At 52.2% G+C, this 25,158-nt stretch overlaps 2 protein-coding genes, 1 long non-coding RNA gene and 1 other non-coding gene across 4 annotated transcripts in view; 3 read left to right on the top strand and 1 right to left on the bottom strand.

Moving 5' to 3' along the window:
• ATCAY (ATCAY kinesin light chain interacting caytaxin) overlaps nucleotides 1-5,487 on the top strand; it is a 63,088-nt gene extending 57,601 nt beyond the window's left edge. Inside the window, exons 12-13 of the mRNA XM_077121148.1 lie at nucleotides 1,681-1,713; nucleotides 2,881-5,487. Of these exons, the coding sequence (XP_076977263.1) occupies nucleotides 1,681-1,713; nucleotides 2,881-2,890 (43 nt within the window). The 3' untranslated portion in view covers nucleotides 2,891-5,487. The remainder of the gene's footprint in view (nucleotides 1-1,680; nucleotides 1,714-2,880) is intronic.
• Nucleotides 137-24,975, bottom strand: LOC143650393 (uncharacterized). Its single transcript, XR_013159540.1, has 3 exons — nucleotides 22,902-24,975; nucleotides 3,465-3,700; nucleotides 137-1,743 (listed from the first exon to the last, which is right to left on the bottom strand). It is a non-coding gene; the product is annotated as an uncharacterized LOC143650393 (long non-coding RNA).
• Nucleotides 8,289-12,546, top strand: NMRK2 (nicotinamide riboside kinase 2). The gene is made up of 7 exons (XM_077119541.1): nucleotides 8,289-8,437; nucleotides 9,999-10,089; nucleotides 10,637-10,685; nucleotides 10,800-10,956; nucleotides 11,386-11,457; nucleotides 11,779-11,885; nucleotides 12,191-12,546. The coding sequence occupies exons 1-7, from the start codon at nucleotides 8,412-8,414 to the stop codon at nucleotides 12,274-12,276; spliced, it is 588 nt and encodes a 195-aa protein (XP_076975656.1). The 5' UTR covers nucleotides 8,289-8,411; the 3' UTR covers nucleotides 12,277-12,546.
• Nucleotides 21,018-21,094, top strand: TRNAD-GUC (transfer RNA aspartic acid (anticodon GUC)). Its single transcript has one exon. It is a non-coding gene; the product is annotated as a tRNA-Asp (tRNA).
• Nucleotides 24,976-25,158: the final 183 nt, after the last annotated feature.

The raw sequence follows: 25,158 nt of genomic DNA, 5'->3' as shown, positions 1-25,158 counted from the left end.
CTTGTTGTCACCTGTAAAGAGGAGGTACGAAGAGGCTGCTCTGAGGTCTGAATGAGGGAATGAATGCACATGGATCCCCGGTGGGTCCCACTGAAGGCTAAGCCCCAAGGACCATTCCTTTTAAAAGTGAGCTGTTCTGATGCTGAACCAGGAAAACAGGTATAGAGTGGACAGCATGCTACCTGCTCCATCTATGACCACTTCTCCAGCTATGTCCTCTTAGTGGACCAACAACCCCATGCTGTGTCTTGGTTCTCCTGAGGCCGCTGCCACATAGTCTCAAAGTATGTGGCTTCACGTGTGTATTAGCTTCAGGGGGTTGCTATAACAAATGGCCGCAAACTGGGAGGTGTAAAACAAGAGACCTTTATTCTCTCACAATTCCAGAAGCTGGAAGACCCAAATCAGGGCAGGATCATACTCACACTGGAAGCTGGAGGGGAGCCTTCCTTGCCTCCTCTGGCTTCTGGTGGTCGTGGGCAGCCCTTGGCATTCTCTGGCTTGTGTCTGCTACCCTTGAGTCTCTGCCTCTGTCTCCACGTGGTTGTCTTCTCCCTTCTGTGTGTCCAAATTTCCCTCTTCTTACCGGGACACCACTCCTATTGGATTAGAGCTCATCCATCCTCAAAGACTAACTAATCACATCTCCGAAAACCCTATTTCCAAATAAGGCCATATTCACAGGACTGGAGTCTAGGACTTTTGGGGGAGGCAACACAATTCAACCCATAACACGTGCCTATTTAAATTGAAGCTCATTGATGTCGAATGCAATTCAGAAGTTATTTCCTCAGTTGCACTCGCCACATGGCACGGGCTCACACACTCCAAGCAGCCACACGGGGCTGACAGGTCCCAGACTGGATATGCGAACATGGAACATGTCCATCATTCCAGAAAGTTCTATTGGGCAGTGCTCTCCAGAGCTCTTTCTCTTCTCCTGGGTCTTACTCATTCAATCTTCTTTTTTTTTACCCAGTATATGTGTGTGTGTGTGTGTGTGTGTGTGCACGCGTGCGCGCGTGTGTGTGTGTGTGTGTGTGTATCGAAAGTCTTTTTTTTTTTTTTAACATGGGCAGGCACTGGGAATCAAACTGGGTCTCTGGCTTGGTCGAAAGTCTTTTGTTGTTCCTCACCTTGGGATATCCTCTCCCTTGCCTCTTAGGAAGCCCCTGCTGCCTTTCTCAACTCCTTCAGACCAGTTCTACATCCTGCATTTGAACATTTGGCAAATAATCCCCCAAGCCAGTTTCACACTTTCTCGCCCCAGAACGTCCCTGAGTGCAGTGACTCCATATTGGAATCACCCCCTCCCCCTCTCCCTGTCCAGCACACATGGGCACAGGCAGCTGGTGCCAGGATACCATGTTCTGCCCTCTTGGGAAGAAGGTTCTGGAAGGTGACCTTTGCCCAATTCCCAGTGGGTGGACTCACATCCCCAGGCCTGGGGATGGTTTTGTTTTGCTTTAGTGAAGGGTCTCTGCGGGTCTACCCCCCCCCCCCCCCACTGCCTGTCCTGGCTCATTTGTTACTTGGCAAACACTCAGTGACCCTTCTTTGTACCCAAATCAAAACAACATCAGTCTGCACGGAACGGACAGTCTTGACCAACTGTTAGGAAATGCCAGAGCTCCTAAAAATAGACAAATAATCGAGAACTCCCTCTTTTCTCCTCCACAGGTCTGCTCCAGTCTCAGAAAACCAGGAAACCAGGTGGGTAGTAAAACAGTGCAGTCTTGGTGCCTTTAAAAAAAAGAAAAAGCAAAAAAAAACCCTGTGCATTATTGTTGTTAAAAATCTTGAGATATTAAATAAAAGGCTAACGACACTGGGGGTTCCTCTCTGGAAGTCCCTGCTACTCTCAGATTGATATGGATTTTTCTAGGCTATTTTTGTCCATTTCATTGTGGTGGCATATATATATCATATCAAATGTCCCTTCTGAGTCATTTTTAATGGTACAATCCAGTGACATTCATTATATTCATAATGTTGTGGTACCATCGACACCATCCATTACCAAATGATTGAAGACACAAAAGAAGGGATTATAGGGAATGATTGATGGACAGGTGGATGGGTGGATGAATGGATGGACAGATGGATGGATGGATGGATGGATGGATGGATGGATGGATGGAAGGAAGGAAAGATGGATGGATGGATGGATGGATGGATGGAAGGAAGGAAGGAAGGATAGATGGATGGAAGGAAGGAAGGAAGGAAGGATGGATGGATGGAAGGAAGGATGGATGGATGGATGGGTAGATGGATGGATGGAAGGAAGGAAGGAAGGATGGATGGATGGAAGGAAGGATGGATAGATGGATGGATGGAAGGAAGGAAGGATGGATGGAAGGAAGGATGGATAGATGGATGGATGGAAGGAAGGAAGGATGGATGGATGGATGGAAGGAAGGAAAGATGGATGGATGGATGGATGGATGGATGGAAGGAAGGAAGGAAGGATAGATGGATGGAAGGAAGGAAGGATGGATGGATGGATGGATGGATGGATGGATGGATGGATGGAAGGAAGGAAGGAAGGATGGATGGAAGGAAGGATGGATAGATGGATGGATGGAAGGAAGGAAGGATGGATGGATGGATGGGTGGACAAGTGAATGGGTGGTTGGATGGATGAATGGATGGACAGGTGAACAGATGGATGAATGGATGGATGGACAAATGGATGGATGGGCTGCACCTCCCTCTGGTCTCTTTGGGGGCCTAAGTTCCTGGGACCCCAGGAGATAAGCCCCCCTCCTAGCCATATTTGGGCAGCAGGACAGATTATCTTTTTGGACTCCACATCCATGGAAAAGCATTTTGCACTGTCTTGAAAAATAAATAACTTGACCTGTGTTTCCTCCTCTCCAGCATGTCCTGAGGTGAAGTGAGCCTAGAGAAGGAGGCAAAGGAAGACTCCAGCTTCCAGAAACTTTTATCCAGTGCCCTCCTGGCACCGGCTCTCGTTCCCACCTCATCCCAAGTCACGATCTTCCAGGGATGCCACTCTCTCCCACCCATCTCTGAAACCCAGTGTCCTTTTTGACTGCTTGAAAACATTTTATTTTATTTTTTTTTAACAATTCAGTATTAGTATAATTCTGGGAAAAGACCTGAATCTCTGCCCTCCTTCCTTCCGCCTTCATGAACTCTTGGCCGAGGAGCAGAGGGCGTCCCAGCTTCCTGATGGCCTTGGCTGCTGCGTCCCAGAGGGTCTCCTGGCTCCAAGGTCCTGATTGAAGACCCTTCTCTTCCTCGTCAGAGCCACAGACACCCCTCCCAGCACCTTGGCCAGCTCTGGATCTGCTCCTGTGCCTTTCCTCCCAGAACTGCCCCTGGCCTGGAAGCCTCCAAAAGGGCTGGCCCCGGGGCAGCTCCCGGTCTACAACCTCATGTCCACAGTTCACACTCCTGGGTGTCCCCTGGACCTGTCCCTTCGCCTCTGCAACACTCACCTTTTGTGGAAGCATCGGCCCCCGCCGTTCCCCCTCATCCACGGTCGCAGAACGACACTCCCCTCGATCCGGAACATTCTCGAGCCTCTTTAACACAGACTCCACGCCACGGGGCAGTCGCGACCCATACCCTCGACTGAGGGAATGCACCATCCCAGCATCACCCATCTCTCCAGCACCACAGCAGATAGATGGACCACAAGCAGAGAGTGAGAAGCCAGCGCCAGTAAGCCAGCCTAGCAAGAGGAAAGATACAGGGTGTGGGATTTACAGTACTTCTAAGAACTATATACCAAGGATGGCTGCAAGGTGGTGTGTTTGGGAGGGGAGTTTGAGGGACACCAGCCAGTCCACAACCCGATCTCCCTTTGAGCCAAGACAGACTTTTCTGATATGCTCCAGCAGCCGGTGGGGTGGCCGTTAGAGGGGGTGAGCTCCCCGTCACTGGAGGGATTTAAGAAAAAGGTAGAGAGTTTCTTGAGGAAGGAGTTTCTCCCTGGCCGGCTCTCCCATGCTAAGATTGGAGTTCAGCAGGCACGTGGCCCGGCCCCCTCTTCCTGGTTCTTTGGGGTTTATCAATCTGGGGTTCCTAGCCCTAGCCTCAGTGGAAATGGTGACTATTCCCTGACCCGGGTGACAGAGGTGGGGGGGGTGTATTTGGGGACCTCCCGAGGATGGAGGGAGCTGGTGGCATTTACAGCTGAGGATCCGGGCAGCTGTGGGAGACAGCCTCTGTATGTTGGGGAACTGTCCCATCCCAAGTGCCAGCTGCCACCACCCTGAGAAAGATGGTTCCTGCGCGGGCTGGGGACAGTGAGTCCCGCCACAGAGCTGCGGGGCCGGCCCAGGGATCCCTTGGGTCCAGCCTCTATGGTCCCAGTGATGCTGACACTTGGGGGGTTGGTGGGTTTTTCACTCCTGATCTGCTTTCTCATGTGTCAAATAAAGGGACAGAGGCACAGAGGGCAGGGGCTGCTTCCCCAAGACCCATGGGATTCCGCTGGGACCAGGGAAAGCAGAGGTGACCTCCAAAAAGACCCCTGTGTCTCGGTCCCCTTTTCCCCGTCCCTCTCCATTGCACCTCCTTTTACAAAAGTTGCCCTGGACATTCTGGGGCTGCGGCCCTGGGGCTCTGGTGGCAGTTTTGCCACCAGACAAAGGACAACAGGTGGCCCAGGAGGCCCCAAACTTCCACCCCAATGAGAGGCTGACGGAAGATTCCAGAAGCCTTCAGACAGCTGAGTCCCTTGATCCAAGTCTGACCCTAGTAGGCGAAGAGTCACCAATGCAGCGTGAGCCTTTCCCCCCAAAGGTGACAATCACTCGGGGGTCACCGAAGATCGGTGCCTTGCTCCAATTCTGAAAGGGGGTGCTGGGGACCTGGAACCCCATCATTCCACGCCAGCCGGCGAGTCCCTGCCACATGCCTCCCCCGTCCCGGCAGCTGAGCAGTGGACAAGATATGCTCGCAGGCTGGCCACCTAAAAGGAGTCATGCTCAAAAAGAAACCCCAACGGGGACCTCTGGAGACACGGTGGATCACCATCGGACTCGAAGAAAGGGCCGCAGGTGCCACGGGCTCCCAGCAGGAGCGCAGCGAACCTTCTAGAAAAAAAGAGAGAGAGAGAGACCCCCCCATCCCCCAAGAAGGCAGAACAGAGAGTTTTATTTGCTGTGCAAAGTCCAGTCCACACAGGGCCACTGCTCCCAGGCAGGCCACTCCCTGCCCCATCTCCAAATCAGCTTTGTGACAGATTTGTATCCCTGGGCCAGTTTGGGCCAAAATGCAACTGACGGCTGAGCCAGCATAGCTGGGGGAACTTGGCTTTTCCTCTCGTTGCTCATGGGTGTTGGGATTCTGCAAACAGCAGGGCTCCCAGCCTCCCGACCGTGAGTTTTGCAGTTACACACACACACACACACACACACACACATACACACAGATCATGATGGTTCCTGGCGTGATGTTAATTCATCAGTTCCGTGAGCTCCGTGGAGATTTTTATGTGAAATAAATCGTCTATAACCGAGAAGGGAGGTTTTGCTCTTTGGGTTCATTTCCCAGGCTTCGGGACGGGGTATGTCCAACTGGAGCTGACCCATCCACTCTGGCTTTGGTCCCTCCTCTGCAGAAAAGGGGTTCGGCTGGGTTTTTCCCAGGGCCCAGCCTCTCTGAGATTCCAAGGGCCTCCCTCTGGAATGACAGCCTGTTCAGCAGTTAAATAACAAGAGCCTGTGTCCAGCTTGGCAGGGCCTCCACGTTCCCAGCAGGGAAATGGGGAGTCCGAGGTCACACCGTGAGAGAGTGGGGGGCCCCAGAGACTGTCCCCATGCAGTGAGCACCCTGGCCACACTGTCCCCCGGCTGGGGACCACAGGCCTCAGTCAGCTGTGGGAGAGTTGGGGGGCTGTTCCCCTCAAAAGGTGGAAGCAGAACTTCCAATCCCGGGTGCAGGAGGATGACATTTGGGCTGTCGTTGCAGAGGCTGCCCAGAATAACCCCAAGGAGAAGGGGCAAGGGCTGTGTTGGGGGGCAATTACCCTAAGGGGTTCCTTGAAACCTCATTCACTCACTCATTCATTCATTCATTCATTCACCAGGCACTGGGAACAAGAACCCTGCACGGTACTGTCACTCGCAGCCCAGGAACTGGGAAATGTCCTTAGAGGACGGTCTCTCTCTGATCTGAGGCCAGATGGAGAAATAGCAGTTTCTAGGCTTGGGGGAGGGGCAGCATCCCAGGCAGAGGGAAGAGTGAAGGCAGAGGCCTGGAGGTGGGATGGAGCTGGGAGAGATGGGGAGGGGCGTTGGGGTCTGCAGCAGGCGTTTCAGCAGAACCCAGAGCTAACCAAAGGGCATGGTCAGTGTCTGCTGACCTTGGCCCTGGAAAGGGAGGATGGTGGTCAAGGACAGATCGGGCTACTTCTTGGCGCAGCTAGGGCCACACGGACCCGGGGAGGGCTCCTGGCAGAGCCTTTATCTGACCACGTCACGGTCGTCTGAGGCCCAGGCCACGTGCCCCACAGGGAAGCTCCCAGGAAATTCTTGCCACCAAAACTGGGCCAGAGGTCAAGCCCTGGAACTGGGCCTTCCCGCCAGCCAGCTTGGATGCCTGGCGGAGCTCAGGGGTCCCAGGCTCAGCCACTGCATGGGGTGAAATAGTGTCTCCCCAAAATTCATGTCAACTGGGAAGCTCTGAATGTGACTTTGATTGGAAATAGGGTCAGTGCAGATAGAATCAAGTTAAAATGAGGTCAGACTGGAGTAGTGTGATGGCTAATTTCACATGTCAACTTGGCCGGGTCATGGTGTCCAGTTGTTTGGTCAAGCCAGCACAGGAGTGACAGTTAGGGTATAGGTATTTCATGGATTTAAATCATCCATCAGTTGGTTGCATCTATTGCTAATTGCATCTACAATGAACACAAAAGTAATTGCCTTCAGGAAGGAGAGAAGTCTCATGCAATCAGTGGAAGGCCTTAAAGGGAAAATCATGATTTCATGGGTTTCAAAAAGAAGAATGTCTCTTTCTACTTTAATCAGCCAGCTTCTCCTGAGGAATTCATCAAAACCTTCATTGGAATTCCCAACATGCAGCCTGCCTTATGGAATTCAGACTTGCCCATCTCCACAGTCATGGGAGCCAATTCCTGTAATAAATCCTATAATATTCATGCATATTATATATATATACACACACACTGTCCATTATATTTCTCTGGGGACTCTAATACAAGCAGCATACGCCCTAACCCACTATGACAAGTGTTCTTATAATAATGGGGCAACTCACGGCACGGCACCCGGGTTGATGTCATTTGTGACACCTGGTCTAGGGACTCAAGACAGATGCCCTGGCTCTCTGCCAGGTGAGGAAACTGAGGCCCTAGAGGGACAGAGCAGGGGCTTTCCCAGGGCCACGGGGCTCAAGGCGGAAGAAGGAGGGAGGGGACAGGGAACAGCTGGAAAAGACCCCGCCGCAGCCTGATAGCCACCTTCCAAGTCCAGGGTGAATATATGACCCAGCAATTCCACTCCACTAGACCCAAGAGAATCGAAAGCAGGGGTTTGGACAGACCCTTGTGCACCGATGTTCAGTGCAGCGTTATTGCCAATAGCCAAAAAGGGGAAACAACCCAAGGGGGCCCATCAACGGAAGAATGGAGAAACAGAATGGGGTCCATCCACGGGATGGAATATTACCCCATTAGTGTATGGGGGTGTGGCGGGCAATACCGTCACACACATCACCCCCAGGTGACCATGAGGCAGAGTCGTACCCAGAAGAATGTTCTGGCTGGTCCTGATAACCAGACAAAGGTACCTTGTGATTCATCACCCCATTTTGGCCAGGAACCCCATTTGGAAAGGGAAGCTCCCCTCAGAGCCAGGGCAGCTTCTGGCACTAGCGCCACTGCCATGCTGGGTGCCACGGGAACCAACTTGTCAGGGTCAGGCCCGGGAACACACCGGAGCAAGATATTTTTAGGGAGGGAAAGTGTGTGACGGGTTATCTGTCCCGAGGGCTCTCTGGCCTGGGGTGGGGGTGAGAAAGGAGGGGAAGGAGGAAGCAGCAGAGGTGATGTCCATTTGCCACGCCCCCCACCCCCACTCCCACCCCACCCGCCCCGCCGGGCTGGCCCGTGACTAATTTAGGTAAAACCCTGCAGGGAGCTATTTCCATCGGTGGGAACAGGTGCAGCGCCTCCCCCCTCCCCCCTCCCCCGCGCACGCGCACGCCGCCCGCCACCCCCGCCCTCCCTCTCCCCCCTACCCCGCACCCCCCCACCCCTGCCCCAGCGCCCACGCGCCCGGCATCCACGCTCCCCTTAGGCCCCCTCCGGGCTGACCCGGGCTATAAAGGCGCGAGGTTTTCTCAATGAAGTCGGCCAGCGGCCCCCCGAGCGAGTGGAACCGCGCGGCCCAGCCCATCTCCCTTTCACCGAGATGAAGCTGATTTTGGGCATTGGAGGGTGAGCGGAGCGGGGGGGGTTGGGGGCCGGGCAGGGGAGCCCCTGGTGCGGGAGATCGGGGTCCCGGAAAGCTGGCTCCCGAGCCTGGGGTTTTGTAGGGGCCCCCGCCGCCCCTACCCCGCAGGCAGGGGTCTCCAGGCCCTGAGCTGGGAGAACGGGCCTGTGACCCCATCTCACCCCATCTTTTTAAATTTTCCAAACCGAGATAAATCTTTTTCCGATTATCCCATCTTCAACCAAAAATCAGCCAGGACTGGAGATTACACATAGACCAGGGAAGGCCTCATGTGGGTTCCCCCTTCCCTGGAGACAGACACATACTTGAGCAGGTGGGGTGGGGGGCAAAAAAATGACCCTTCCGTGTGAATACACCTGCCTCTGGGAGCCAACCCTGGGTGACCTCTGGCCAAGCCTTCACCTTGAGAAGCAGCCTCCTGCCTCACGCATCACCTGCAGATTCAACCTGTTCACTTTGTTACCAATAATGAAATCTTGAGGACCATGCCCAGCTTTTCCCCTGAGCCCAGCTGTCTTTTGCAGTCACCTGGCTTGGTTTACTACTCTGGAATCACCCTTTGGAAATTCTTAATACTTTTTGGAACAAGGGAGCTCCCCGCATTTTCATTAGCAAATTCTGTAGCCAGCCCTGAGTGTAGGATATATGCCTTTTAGAAACAGTCCAAATTAACCGTAGGCTTTGTCTACCTGCATTTCCCTTTTCACATCTGGGGGTCCCTTTTCCTTCCCACCAACCTTTTTTTTTAACAGCTGCTGCCCCCAATTCCTAGAAGAAGAGTGACTGGGTCAGAGTGACAGTCATTTCAAGGGTTTTAGAAAATAGCCCTCAGGCACCTTCCAGAACATCTCTAATGCTTGTCCTTTTCTGTCCTTCATCAATTCTAAATCACGATTCTTCCCTTTACCGTACAGTGTCCACCTGTCCGGGTTTCCCGGATTACGGGACTTTTGATATTAAAACCAGGACTGGCCCAAGCAAACAGGGACAAGTTACTCTCCCTATTTGCCAATTGCTTTATTTTTTAATTTTTATTTTTTGGTCTTTTCTTGGCTATGGACGAGTTCATTCATGTTTGCATAAGTCGATTCCCTCTTTCTGGCTTTGAAGGGAACGACTCGTTTTCCTACTGTTGCAACTATTTTTTTGCCCACAGTTTGCACTTTCTTTCTATTTGGGCTTTTTTGTGGTTGTTTGTTGAAGCCTGGCTAAAGCTAAATCAGGCCTGGGTCTCGTTTTCCTTGACTATAAAAAAACAGGATAACGGTCCCACTCTGTGGAGTTGCAGTGAGGTTTCAATGAGTAGATAGCGTGTCCCCGGCACTTGATAAATCAGCGTGCGTTTGCAGTTTTTGTTGAAATCTGCACACTGCGCTTTCTTTCTGCCAGAAAACGTCCTGGGGGGATAAAAATATTCTCTTGCCTGCTTTTTATGGTTTTACCTTTTCTATTTAAATTGCATCCTGGGGGTGGGGGTGGGGGGGCCTGTTTGGGGGCGCCTCTCCCCCCCCTCCCCGGCCAGCCTCATGCCCACCCTCTTTTCAGAGTAACCAACGGGGGCAAAACTACGCTGACCAACAGTCTCCTCAGGTCGCTACCCAACTGCTGTGTGATCCACCAAGATGACTTTTTCAAGGTATTTGCTCTCGCGGGGCAGCAGGGTACAAAGGGCAAGGCGGCCCCCCACCCCCAAGGAGGGGACACGGGCCAGCGGCCAGGCGCAGGTGACACCCCCTTATTTTTTGCTGAGCGACCGCTCTGTACCAAATTCATTCTCGGGGACATGCCACCGTTGGGAGCCCCGTGGCAGCTGGCGGAATCTTCCAGAAGGGGCCACTGTCACATTTGGAATAAGACTTCACTTTCCCATCTGGAAAGTGGGGCTCTGAGCCCACCCTCCTAGCCGGTTTGTGGAGGGTGATAGGTGGGTGACGTCTTGCCCTCCTGTCCCCCACCGGTCACAGGGGAGGGTCCAAGGGCCCCCACCCCACCAGGGACATCACACCCTTTGCCATCAGCCACTGGGGAAGGAGAGGAGCAGCCTGTGCCCGGCCCCTGGGCTTCTGGCTCTGGTCCCTAAAGTGCCATCATTGCAGGGTGGCGGGGCTCGGGTGGTTGGGGTGGGGGAGGCGGGGAGCGGGCACTGAGTCTGCAGCCGGGGGTGGGGGGTTCCTCTGTTTCAGCCCCAAGACCAAATAGCAGTCGGAGCAGACGGCTTCAAACAGTGGGACGGTAAGGTCGGACGGCAGCCCTCTGCCCGCACTGATCCCCGGGGCTGGCACAGACCCCTCCCCACCCCCGTCTGACACCCTCTCTCCTGCCCGCCCCCCGCCCCCCCCCCCCCAGTGTTGGAGTCCCTGGATATGGAAACCATGCTGGACACAGTGCAGGCCTGGACACGCAACCCCCAGAAATTTGCCTGCGCCCACGGGGTCAGCCTCCAGCCCGGTCCCTCCGATGTCCACATCCTCCTTCTGGAAGGTTTCCTGCTCTACAGCTACAAGTGAGAGGCAGCAGGGGGTGCCCAGGGGCCGAGCCAGCCGCGTCTCGGGTTAGCCAGACAAAGGGGCAGGGCAGGAGGTCAGCTCCGGGGTGTCACTTCTCGGGGAAACCGAGTCCTCCCTCCAAAGCCTCAGCCTTCCCAAGGCAGGGCGGTGGCCTAGGCCTGGCGGCCGAGCTTGCTGTGTGAGCCTGGCCAAGTTGCTGCACCTCTCTGAGCCTATACAGATGGGTAGGGGGTGTTCCATGCTGGTGGGGCCTCAGCAGGATGCCCCCAGCGGGTGGGGAAGTCGTTGCAAGCATTGGTTCCCTTGCTGAGTCCAGGGCCAGCTGGGCCAAAGTCCCCCGGACTCTCACTCCCCACCATGGAGAAGAGCCCCAGGGAAAGGAGAGAACCCTGGGTGCTGACCACCTGCCCCACGACCCCGTGCAGGCCCCTGGTGCACTTGTACAATCGCCGGTACTTCCTGACCGTCCCATATGAAGAATGCAAGTGGAGGAGGAGGTAAGCCTGCAGGTGGGGACAGGTAGGGAGGGACCCCCACGGAATGCCCAAGTGGGACCAGGGTTCCGGAAGGCAGCAGCAGGCTCTCCACTGGGCGCTGCTCTGTGCCGGGACCCAGGACGCCTGGTCCATCTGGGCCCTGCCCCAAGCAGCTCCTGGCCCCCAGGGTGAGATGCCAGAAGTGGGCCACCCGGTCCCCAGCCTGGGCTTCTAACGTAGGGTCCCACCTTGCCCCCACCCAGGGCAGGATAAGAAGGGTCCGTGGTGTGCTCGTGCCAATACCCTTCGGACAACTCACTGTCACCCCATCTCCTTTCTCAGTACCCGCAGCTACATGGTCCCGGATCCCCCTGGCCTCTTTGACGGCCATGTGTGGCCCATGTACCAGAGGTATAAACAGGAGATGGAAGCCAACGGCGTGGAAGTGGGTAAGCCCCAGAGAGGGGTCGGGGGGCCTTGCCGTGGGTGGGCTCCAAGCCCAGCCCCTCCCCATCCTCCAGCACCATCGGCCCTCCCCAACTTGGGAACATTTGGGAAACCTGGAAGTCCCCCTTGGAGTCTCACCCCTAGTCTCTCTTGCTTTGGGCCTGGAGGCCATCCTTTGCCCTGACTCTGCAGATCAGCCTCTTCCTGGGCCAGCGGCCCCCCCACCCCCCCCTCAGAGCCGGTCACCTTCCTTCTGGCAACAGCTCAGAAGGCCAGTGGCCCCTAACCGTGGGCCTTCTGGTTTCAGTGTACCTGGACGGCACGAAGTCCCGCGAGGAGCTGTTCCGCCAGGTCCTGGAAGACATTCAGAACTCGTTCTTAAACTGCCACTAGGGATGGCTGGGAGAGGAGGGGCTGGGCCTTCTCCCGTCCACTCAGGCCCCCGGTTCCACTCACCTCGCGAGGCTGCAGGGACCCCTCTGAGACCCTGGCCACAGTGGGACAGGCTTGCCGCGACCCCTTCCCTTTGGGGAAATCTGTACCTAAGAGAGTGGACTCCCACCCCACCATTCACAGCTTGGCACCCTGGGGCCCCGGGATCCAGCCTAAGATGCAGTGGCAGCCTCACATGGTGTATGTATTAAATCCAGTCCTGCTTTTGTAGCCGTCGGGTGCCGGCGTGTTCTGTGGGCATCAGAGAGAGGGCCCCTCCCATCCCCACTTCTTAATTTTGGGGTGCTCCGGGGCAGCACCAAGAGCTCCGGATTGTTACAGTCAACACCTGCGGGGTCCCTGCTGAATGTGACCCAGTGGACTGATGGGGGGTGGGGGTGGGGCGTCCTTGGGCCTCAGTTTCCCCAAAGGGGAAATCTACTGTCTTTCAGCAGACAGCACAGAGCTGCACTCAGAGCCAAAATGCCCCCAGAGTACCCACTCCCCATCCCCAGAAACAAGCCTGACCCCTCCCCTGCATCCGCACGTCTCCCCGACCCCTCCCAGAAACCTCAGTGGGACACCACCCCCATTTCACAGAGGGGGAAACTGAGGCTCAGAGATGGTCAGCGGCCTGGGGAGCTGGGATTTGAACACATGTCTCTACAGACTTGGGTCTCTCTGCTCGAGGGGTCTCTGAAGTCCGAGGACACTGGAGCCCTGGGAGTGGGCAGCCCCCCGCAACCTATGGGCGACACCCCGTGGCCAGGCATGGAACTGCAGCCACTGCCGGCCACTCTCAGTCCAAAAGGGCAGGAAAATATCCTGTCCTGTCAGGTTTGGTTGAAGTCAGAGAATATTTAGAAATTGTGGGAACAAATAAAAAGAAAAAAGAATCTATTACTATATGACTGGGCAACCCCACTCCTAGGTATAGACCCCAAAGAATTAAAAGCGGGGACTCGGGCAGACACTCGTACACCAGTATTCATCGCAGTGTGATTCATAAAAGGCAGAAGCCACCCAAGTGCCCACTGGATAAATGAATAAACAGAATATGGTCTGTCTGGGCAGTGGAATATTATACAGTCACGAGAAGGGAATGAAGGTCTAACACAAGCCATGCCATGGATGAACCGTGAGCGCATGATGCTTGGTGAAAGAAGCCACACACAAAAGGACAAATGTCATCTGGTTCCATTTCTAGGAACTCCCCAGAATAGTAAATCCAGAGAGACTGAGAACAGGTTAGCGGTTCCAGGAGCTGGGAGGGGAAATGGGGAGGGGATGCTGATGGGGGCGGGGCTTTAATTTGAGGTGAGGGGAATATTGGGGTGGTTGCATAACACTGTGAAGACATTAAATGCCGCTGAATTTGTACCCTTTAGAATGTTGACTTTTATGTTATGTGAATTTCATCTGAATAAAAAAGGAAGGAAAGGAGGAAGGAGGGCAGAAAGGAAGGAAGGGAAAAAAGGAGGGGAAAAAAGAAAAGGAGGGAAGGAAAGAAGGAGGCAGGGAGGGACAGAAGCAGGAAAGCAGTGTCTGCTCCCAGGCTCCCTGCCCTCCGCCCTGCACTGGGCCAGGCAGCCGGCCCATCTTCCAGCTCGACCCCTGTGGCTGCTCCATCTTGCCTCAATCCCAGCCCTGGGTTCAGGAATCCCAGTCACCTGGGAAGATGCCCACCTCCACTGCCCCAATCCACTCAGCTGCGGCGGCCTTCCTGCCAGCAGCAATCACCCTGCCATGCAGTCACCAGCTGCCCTTCTTTGTCCCTCTGGGCCTCAGGACCCAGCAAAGGACAAAGGACAAGGGACAGTGTGCTAGGCAGGCAGACGGTGACCGGACAGAGGGATGGAGAGACAGCTGTGTTCTCTCCATCCATAACGGCCGCCCCCCTCCCTCTTGGCCACGCCCACCCCCACCCCCATTTTAACTGCTCTCTTGCCTGGCACTGGTGCCTGGGCTTGAGAGGACTGACATGCTTCTGGGTCTGGGGACTCATCCCCTATCCTCACTTCTGGCCCTCTCCCCGATCTGAAGACCCAATCCAGGCAGCTCGTAGGGAAACCGACTTGTCCTGGTTTTAGCACTGATAGTCCTTTATCCCAGGACACCCCTCAGTCCCAGGAGACCGGGATGGCTGGTCACCCCAGCTGCTTGTTTGGTGGGGACCACAGTGGGAGAAGTAAAGGAGCCACAAGCCACAGAGTTCAAAAACCTGGGTCCACCTCAGCTCAGTCGCCAACCCCTCATAGTCCCATGTCCTTAAGTATTTAAACAGAATTGGACTCTGTTAAGTTTCTCCCAGCTTATCATTACTTTTGAAAAAAAAAAAACAAAACAATGACAACAAAAAAGATACCTTCGAGGAAGTGAAAAGGCAACCCATAGAATGGGAGAAAATATTTGCAAGCAGTATGTTGGGTAACAGACTTGTTGCCAGAATATATAAAGAGCTCTTACAACTCAACAATATAAAGATAAGTAGCCCAATTTTTAAAAAATGGGCAAAGGAATGGAATAATCGTTTCTTCAAGGAAGATGCACAGATGACCAGGATGCACATGAGAAGAAGCTCAACATTATCATGATCAGGGAAATGCAAATCAGAATCACCCCACACCCACCTGGATGGCTAAAATTAAAAGGCCAGATAATAACAAGTGTTGACAAGGATACCGCACATCAAACCCTCACACACTGCTGATGTAAAATGTAGAATGTAAAATGGAGCATTCACTCAGGAAAACAGTCCAAACGTTCCTTAAAATGTTAAATGTGGAGTTACCATATGACCCAGCAATTCCACTCCCTGCTGGAGTTGACCAAAGAGAAATGAAAACACACACAGCCACACAAAACCCAGAAAACTAATGTTCCCAGGACCGTTACTCATAATATCCAAAAAGTAGAAGTAACCCAAATGTCCATCAGCCTATGAATGGAGAAACAAAATGTGGTCACCCATGCAATGGGATATTATTCAGCCGTGAAAAGGAATGAAGTTCTGATTCATGCGAAACACAGACTTGTCTTGAAAACACATTAAGTGAAAGAAGCCAGTCACAAAAGATCACATACTGTGGGGTTCCATTTATATGAAATGTCTTGAATAGATAAATCCATAGAGACGGAAAGTGGATTTGGGGTTGGTTGCCAGGGGTTTGGGGAGTAATGGGTGTGAGGTTTTTTTGCGGGGGTGGTGATAAACTGTTCTAAAATTAATTGTGGTGATGACTGCAAAACCCTATGAGTATACTAAAAGCCTTAAACTTTACATGTTAAGTGAGTGAATCATGCCCATCAACCAATAAATTTGATAAATCAAATATGGTCCATTCTTCCAATTGAATATAATTCAGCCGTAAAAAGGAACGGAGCCCTGCTACGTGCGACGACATGCGTGAATCCTGAAGGCATCATGTTGAGTGAAATAAGCCAGACACAAAAGGACAAATATTGCATGGTCTCACTATTTGAAATAATTAGAATACGCAAATTCCTAGGTCAGAATCTAGAATACAAATTACCAGCAGACAGGGAATGGGGAGCTAAGGCTTTAAATGAGCAGGATTCTGTTTGGAATGGAGGATATGTTTCGGTAATAAGTGGGAGTGATGGAGAAACAATATTGTGGACATAATTAACAGCACAGAAATATATATAAGAATGTGGGGAAAGAAAAAGAGTGAATCGCATGATGTATTAGTAATAAAGATGTTTACAAAAATCCAGGATTTGCTGAGAAAAAAGAACACCCACATAGTTGTGAATTTTATCAGAAGGTATTTTCAAGATTTGGGACTTGAATAGAAAATCCATAATGGGGGGGATGGATTGCTTAATGGATGGCATCTCTGCTTGCAGTGATCAGAAAGTTTTGGTAATGGACCCTGGCAGTGGCAGCACAATATGGTAAATGTACTTTACGCCACTGAATCGTATACTCAAAAACAGTTAAAACGGCAAATTCTAGGTTATGTCTGCATTACCCCAATCAACTTTTTTTAATGCATTAACGCCCTCCTACTCACTAAAATACAATCGACAGTCCATTACTGGATTATGCTAACAAACATCACTCCGTGCAACAAGCGTTTAATGAGCGCCTTGCATGATCTGAGAGCTAAGAGACCATTTCTGCCTTTTTAAATGGTTGCAAAGAAAATCAGAAGTAGAGTGACATTTCATGATACGTGAAAAGGAAACGGGGTTCCCACGCCAGTGGCCATACTGACGTTTTCTTGGCTCGCGTCCATGTGTATCCCTTGAGGCACCTTTGGGGCAGCTTCCAGCTCAAGGAGACCTGAAAATACCATGCTTGTCTTTGCAGAAAACACGTGCAGACTGGGCGGGGGGGGGGTGGGGGGGTGGTGGAGAAGACGGTCTGCAAGGCTCCCCGGGGAGGGAGCGGTCTGGAGCCTGCCAGGGCTTGCCCTTTGCCACCTTCATGGAGCAGGTCACTGGCCTGAAATAGCCCAGAATGGGGCAGGGAGGTGGTTACCGGGCAGCTGGAACCTTGCCCCTGCTACCCAGGCATCTGGGACAGATTGGAAAATATATATATATATACAGAAGTCCTGAAATCCAGAGGGGACAGCTTCTCCGGAATATCAGCTAGTTCCATCTTCCTATTCCATATAATTGACAGCCCCTTCCAACATGAAAATGTTAGAATGGGCATAGCCCAAATACCCCTGAAGACGGGGAGAAAGATCAAAGATGATGGTGGAGTTACACAGAGAAGGTCAGGTTTATCAAATGAGTACGAGTGCTGAATCTTATATGGATATTTCTTTTAGTCCCCAGTATCTTAGAGCAACTAAAAGTAAAAAATCTAAAATATAACCCATACCAAATTCTGAAACCTGTTCTACAACTAAGTGTTTTGACGTGCTTTGAAATGTACTGCTTTTCTGTGTATATATTATTTTTCATAAAAAAGAAAATAGTTGTGATAAATGCACGGCTATATGATGATATTGTGAACTGTTGTACATTTTTGATGATTACATGGTATGTGAATATACAATATATCTTAATATAAAATTAAAAAAAATACAAGCATGAGTACAGTAATGAGAGGGTGATCAGCTCATCCCATATCGCCAGAACGTTCCAAATTTTAGCACCAAAAGTCCCACATCCTAGGAAACCCCTCTGTCCCGGAAAAACCGCAACAGTCGGTCACCTAAAGAAGGATCAACTACCTTGAGGTGAGATTATCCTTATATCCTATTTCTTTAGAACCCAGAGAGGGACAGTAACTTGCCAAGGGTCACACAGCAGAGATGAAACTTAAACTCAGGTCTGTTCAATACCAATTTCATGTGCGCTTCCCATGGCCCCACCTGGCCTGCCGCAGTCCCACCAACGTACCGGGAAGCATCATCGTCTTGTCCTTTCCAGAACAATCCTCTGGGAATTCTGAAGAGCCCAGGGGATCCTGCCCCAGCGTGGCCCCTGTGGCTGGGCAGCTGTGGACACAGGGGTGACGTGGTGCCACTCCCTGGGCCCTTTCCCGCATGCTGAACCCCGGCTCTGCCACTTCCTAGCCAGATGTCCAGGGCAGGTGGCGCGGCTCCCTCGTGACTCAGTTTCCTCACCAGTGCGTCTGTTATCATCGCGGCTGTTTGCGTCATTGGCATCGTTCTCGGGGATGATAATGACACACAGTGAGGCCGGCCCGGGGAGCAAAGGAAAGAAGGTCACTCCTGCTGGACACCCATCGGCCTTCAGCAGGGCAGGCGTTTCTCTCCACTGCTTGGTGAGACCCGTGTGATCTGTTTCCTTGGGCAGGAGAGGGAACTGAGTCTCAGGGAAATGGAGTCCTTTGCCCAAGGCTGCTTGGAGGATCCGAGGCTCGCTTGTCCTGTTCTGCCCCCAGGCCCAGCCACATTCAGGATCCCCCCAGAAGTTTCCAGAGGTTCCTACAGAGTCCTGGCTGCCTCCCAGGAGCCCCACCCAGCCAAGGTCCCTACTGCTCCCAGGCCTGGGACTGTTGGCCACCGATTCCTGTCTGCTCATGTGTATTTACTGGTTTTCTTTCCGAATTTCACTTGCTTTTCTTTTCTTTCCCTTTTTTTTTTTTTTGGCATGGGCAGGCTCCAGGAATCAAACCCGGGTCTCTAGCACGGCAGGCGAGAACCCTGCCACTGCGCCACCGCTGCACCCTTGCACCACACACTTTTATTTTCTTTTAATTGCTTGGCTCAAGGAATCTTCCACAGCCTTTTGAAAAATATTGACTTGCTTTGGGCAGCCTGTTGAGATGGCGAATGTACGTGGATTTGCTTGGGACTGTGCGTGAATCAGTTTGGTTTGGTTTGGTTTAGGCAATTTCACTCCCAGGTCGTGACCCAAAAGAATTGGAAGTAGGCACTTGGGTCGATATTTGTGCACCAGTGTTTGTCTCGGCATCATTTACCAAAAAGTGGAAGCAACCCAAGGGTCCACCAAACAGCGAATGGAGAAACCAGAGGTGGTCTGTCCAGACGACAAGAACATTCTCCAGGCGTAAACAGTAGGGAAGGGCTGGTCCATGCAACAACGGGGATGAAGCTTGAAGACGAGTGAAAGAAGCCAGGCACAAAAGGACAAAGAACATATGATTTCTCTTCTGTAAAATACTTAGAATAAGCAAATTTATATATAGAGAGAGCTGAGACGTGGTTACCAGGGGTGGCACAGTTGGGGGTTTCAGTTATTGCTAAATGAGCATGAGTTTTGATTTGGGATGGAAAAATAGTCTGAAAAGAGGCAGTGATGACAGTTCCACAGTCTTGTGAATGTCAAAGAACTGTCCTCTTGAAATGATTACAATGATCTTTATGTTATGTCTATATTATCACAATTAAAAATAGTTATTCAAAAGAGCACACCGGGCGGGCCACAGTGGCTCAGTGGCAGAGTTCTCACCTGCCATGCTGGAGACCCGGGTTCGATTCCCGGTGCTTGCCCATGCAAAATAAATAAATAAAATAAAAATAAAAGAGCATGCAGCTATGCTGTGCTTGTTAGAAAGAGGAAGGTACTTTTAAAATTGTGATGTAAGCTGTGTAAGAAAACACAAAATATATATCTTGATATTGATCTTTTTTTAAAAAAATAATTTTGTTGGGATCAGTGAACCCACACACTTTGGATTTTTACCCTGCTGCTGCCTAATTGTTCCAAAAATGGGGTCACATTTCTGGATAATTTCAGGGATTGCTTGGTTCTGCTCCAGGAATCCCACAAAGGGAAAATCTCATCACAATGAACAGATTCTCGTGGGCCCTCCCTGGCAGTGACTGGCATACCTGCTGCCAGCAACTTCTGCCTCTCGATTTAGTAATTGAAAATCAAGAATTCACCCTGCAAGTAAAATCAGTTCTACACAGTTTTTCTTTTTTTTTTTTTTCCTTTATGTCAGGGGTATTATCCCAGTTCTTTTTTGGTTTTTTAAACAAGGATTATTTCTTAGACCTTTTGTCTCTAACACAGTGCCCAAGTTAAACTGTCGATTGGTTTATAAAAATTTAAAAAACAACAACATAAGACCATACAGCACAGTGAACCCAATGTAAACCACAAACCATAGCTACCAGTACGATGATAATATATATGACTGGAATAAAAATAATTTTTAAAAAAAGTCGATTGATTGAACCCTCATACATTTTTGGGAGAAGCAGAAAATGATAAAGTCGCTGTGAAAAACTGGTAGTGTTTTGTTTTCAAGTTAAAGACACATCTTTTAACAGCTCCCAGGGGTTTCTCCCAGGCAAACAAAAATATGCAGCCATGAAAGGACACAGCCTGGAAGTTCTCAGCACCTGGCTCAGTCCCACTGGGCCCCCGCTGAAACCCACCATGTCCAAGTCTAAATATGTTCTAAACTAATTGGGGTGCTGTGCTTGGAAATTTATAGCTTTTTTGTATATATGTTATTATGCACAAAAAAAGAAGGAAAAAAAGTCGATTGCAATGATAAAAAAGTATTTAAGCCTTCTAGCCTCCTATTTCTGGAGCAGCTAGAAGGAAAGATGGTAGGACAGCCCATGACAAACTCTGGGATCTGTCCTGTAACCACTTTTTGAAGACTGCTTTGAAAACTGTTGCTTTTTTATTTCTTTGCTTTGTATATATGCTATACTATACAATAAAAAAAGTAAAAAAAATTGCATTAAAAAATACGATGACAAATATGAATACATGGAAACCAGCAATAGTTACAGAATAAAGCAAATAAGGGGAAATACTGGTAATCATGTAACTGTAGAATGTAGGAGGTAGGGGATTTGGGTGTTCACTGCATAAGCCTTTAAAACGTTCTGTATTTTTGAAAAATTTCATAATAAAATGTTGGGATCAATAGAAAATCAAAAACAAACGTCCTAAAGAACTGCATTCCTAGCTCCCAGAATTAACATATGTTACTATGTTGCCATATTTCTGTCCCATAATTATTTTTAAGAAAATAAAGACAGCGAACTCTCCCAAATAATAAAAATAAACCACAGGACAAGTAAAGCTGAAAATGCTCACCCGCATATCTCCTGAAATCAGCCCATAGATGCCCAGTCCTGCCTCCCTGCAACATTCAATGCCAAGGACAACCTCGGGTCGGGGGGTTTCACCTGGGGAGATTCTGATCCCAAAGGACTCAGGGAGATGTCTGGGACATTTTTGGTTGTCAAGATAGGGGGGGGTGCGGTGCGACAGTGGCTCAGTGGTAGAGTCCTGGCCTGTCATGCCAGAGACCAGGGTTCAATTCCCGGTGCCTGCCTATGCAAAAAAAAAAAAAAAAAAAAAAGATGGGGAGATGGGGGGGTGCTTGTGGCATGGAGTGGGGGGAGCCCAGGGAGGCTGCCCAACCCCACCGGTGCCCAGAACTACCCCCGCTCCCCCCAGGGAAGGGCCCCGCCCCATGCCAGCTTAACAGAGGGGAGGACAGCCTGTTCCAAGGGCAGGGAAGGGGCTCAGCCCCAGCCACCTTGCCCTGAGACATGTTCCTGGGCCAGCTGCCGCGTGGCTGGCACCTTTCCAGGTTGAGTCACCCCCAGGGGCCTCAAGGACTTTGGCCGGGCCGGGCCGGGCCGGGCCTGGCAGGGTGTCCCCCTGCCCCCTGGGCCCCCGCTTCCTTGATGCTGACAGGGCCTGGGTGGATGACAGGGCACCCACTGTGAGAAGTCACAGCGGACGGCTGAGCTCCTGTGCTCGAGCTCAGGTGGGGAGACTGAGGCCCAGAGAGGGTCCCGGCTTGGGGCTCTTGGGTCTGTGTCATGGAGGGCCCCCCGGGATTCCCTAGGGCTGGGGGTGAGGGGAGGCGGGCAGGTTCCAGCTGGCTGCCCAGTGACCCAGAGGGCCCCTTGCTGGTCCCCAGCCTCTTGGGGGCTTCCCCGGTCAGGAAGCCAATCTGCAGCCCCCTGCAACTGGGAAGATGGGAACCCACCCAAGCCCACCGATACCCCAACACACAGATGATCAGATGACTCTCCATTCAGGAGCAAAGCACACACTGTACGCCCACCTCCCCGGGAGCACATACCAGAACCTGCCCTTTCTGCCTGTCCCCAAATGTCCCAACAGAAAGACTAAAGCCCACCCGAGGGAGAGGCAGACAGGCCTGAGGGGGGGGCCGGTGAGAGACCTATCGCCTGCCCCCTCCTCCCCCACTCTATTTCGGGATCTCCCCCACCCCCACCCCCAAAGCATCTGCTGCTCCCATCAAGTATCACTCCGTCTGTCCCCCTGGATCAGCAGTTTCTCAGCCTGTGACACTCCCTCCCCTCACCCCCGTTTCCTACCAGGGCCAAAGCGCAGTCACCTCCAGAGGCCACCCCCACCTCGGGTGCCCCTGATCTTCCTGTGACCAGGCCGGCCCGGCCCCTCTCCTGGCTGAAGGGGACAGAGTCGGGGAGCCACATGCCCTCTGCCACCACCCAGAGACCCCAGCTCCACCCGGCAGATACCAGGGGGCCCAGGAGAGAGTGTCTCTTCTCCAGCATTCAACGTGAGGGCCTGGCCGCCTCCATGGTGAAAGAGGCGGGAGTTGGGGGTTCAGGCAGCCCACCCCCACCCCCCGGCCCGCACCGGAGCAGAGACACCAGGGTTCACGGAAATCAGCCCAAATGGGGTGCATTCAACATTTGGCCTGTGAGTCCTCTTAGACACAAAACCCTCAGGGGGCAGGGGTGGGGGGTGGCGAGAAAGAGGTCCCATCCCTGGTCCCCGCCATCCATTCCCGCGGGGCCTGCATAGCTGCAAGACAGACATGCATCTGGGGTCCCTGGGGTCCCCTGGTCTGGGGTGGGGTGAGGCTCCCCGGCTCCATTCCCTCCAGGATAAGGAGAACCAATGGCCAGCTCCCCCGACCTTCCAGCCTCCTCCACCCCAGTGCCATCTCCCCTGCTCTCGGGCTGGGCCGGGGCTGGGCTGGCCTGGCCAGGGGACAAACGCTTAGGACCACCAAGACTTGTACTTCGGGTGTCCTTAATATTTAAGGGGGTATCTCGTTTCACCACTGTTCTGTGTCTCACTTTTCGGGCCGAGGAGGGCCTGGCGGAAAGACCGGGAGCAGCAATGGTTTTGGTACTTACTTTTCTTTTTGTCTCACAACAGGGGGTTAAAAGTCTCTGGGGCTGAAGGAACGGCTTGGGGCTGGAGGGCCTGGCTTTATAGGGCCTGCCCATGGCCCTGGGCAGGCTGCCCTTGGTTATTAATAGCTGTGTTCCCAGTGCCCTCAACTACTTGACCAACTATGGCCAAGGGCTAAGCAGCTGTAGGCCCGGTGAGCCCGGCCCCTCTTCTGGCACCTCCTCCGAGCCCCACGGAGTCACACACAAAAAAAATCACACTCTGAGGAGAGCCTGGCGTGAACCAGACCCTGACACATGCCCGTCAGTCCCCAAAGAGGCAGGCGGAGCCGGTGACCCTAAGAGAGGACAAAACTGGCACTGAGTTCAGCATCTTGTATCATCAGGAAGATGCCAATCAAAACCACAGTGAGACCCCACTTCACAGCCAGCGGGAGGGCGCTGATTAGAGACATGGGACATACCCAGGGTTGGCGAAGGCATGGAGACATAGGAGCCTGCGCGCATGGCTGGTGACAACAACAAACGGTGCGGCTGCTGCTGAAAGGAAGATAGCGGCTCCTCAGAAGTTCACCACAGGATGACCCTCTGAGCAGGTAATCCCACTCCTGGGCACAGATCCCACAGAACTGAAAGCAGGGACTCGGGCAGGTATTTGCACACCAATGTTCACACCACCATTATTCACAACTGGAGAAAGATGGAAGCAACCCAAGTGTCCATCAATGATGAATGGAGAAACAAAACAGGTTACAGACGCACAATGGAATGTTACTTAGCAATACAAAGGAATGAAGCTCTGATACATGTGACGACATAGATGAACCCTGAAGACATCATGATAAGAAGCCAGACACAAAAGGGCATATGTTGTATGACCATGTCTATGAAATACCTAGTAAACAAATCCATAGAGACAGAAAGCAGATTTGTGGCTCCTAGAGGCTAAGTTTCTGGAACATTTGGTAACAGGTAGCAAGGATGGTAGCACGGCACTGTAAAATTAATGCCACTGAATTGGACACTTAAAAAAGGTTAAAGTGCACATTTGATGTTATATCTAGGTTACCACAATTTAACAAGAAAGCAAGCTGGCCCAGTTAAGGTGGCACTGTTTGCCCAGTGCAAGCGGCCCGGCAGGACTTGTTCGAGGCCGGGTCCACCTGCTGCACTTTGCAGGTAGAAGAAGGTGATAAACCCAGGGAGGCAGAGCTGCCAGCCCAGCCAGAGCCCACAGGTCAGCGGCTGGCACTGCCCCCTCGGTCCCAGGTTGTCCCCGGCCTGGCCAGAGCTTGTCCCATCCATGACACTCAACCCGGCTCAAGTCCTCAGGCTTCTTGCTCGGACACCCAACTACTGATAGCTTGTCATTGGGGGGCGGGGAGGAGGGTGCAACAATGAGGGCAAGGAAGCTGAGGCTGGGCAACAAGGGGGCCCTTTCCAGAAGCCCCCAAGTTGGGTGGTGGCCCAGGTAGGATTGGAACCTCACCTTGTCTTCTCACTCTGAGCCCTTGTTCTATTTTTGAAGTTTTGTCGTACTAATGCATACACAACATGGCATTTCCATGTATTCAGTTCAGTGGTGTTAAGTGCATTCACCGCACTGGGCCACCATCAGCCACCCCTTCTATCACCCCTAACAGACCTCTGCAGCCATCAGGCATTAGCTCCCCATTCCCGCGCCCCCCACCCCTGGTGACCGAGCATCTACTCTCTGTCTCTGTGGATTTGCTCACCCTGGAATTTCATGAGGGAGATGGCACTTTCACATCTGCCTTCTCTCACTCAACACGTCTTCCGGGTTTATCTAAGTTGCAGCGTGGATCACGCTTCATTTTTTGTGTGCATGTGGCTAAATATTATCCTATCACGTGGATAGGGCACATTTTGGTTTTCCTTTTGTCAGTTGATGGGCGTTTGGGTTGCTTCCACGTTTTGGCAATTATGAATGATGTGGCGGTGAACATCTGGAGGGATTACCGGCACCTGTGGTAATTCTGTTCAACTTTCTGAGGAACCGCCGAGCTATTTCCCACGGCTGCTGCACCGGCCCCCCACCCCCCTTGCCAACACTTGTTATTTTCCGTTTCCCCCCCCCCCCCAAAATAACGGCCGTCCTGGCCTGCGGCCTTTTGAGGAGTGGGCCCACACGTCGAGACCTCCTGCGGAAACAACCTTGCGGGCACCTCGCTCAGAATGTGCCGAGCCACCTCTGCTCACGCCCCTGACCCAGGGTGTCCTCAAGCCCACCAGCCAGGCC

Source organism: Tamandua tetradactyla, chromosome 11, assembly GCF_023851605.1.
Source record: "Tamandua tetradactyla isolate mTamTet1 chromosome 11, mTamTet1.pri, whole genome shotgun sequence".
In the NCBI taxonomy this organism is placed as follows: domain Eukaryota; kingdom Metazoa; phylum Chordata; class Mammalia; order Pilosa; family Myrmecophagidae; genus Tamandua; species Tamandua tetradactyla.
The sequence above is the reverse complement of the archived record's forward strand: the minus strand, read 5'-3'. Positions and strand labels throughout refer to the sequence as shown.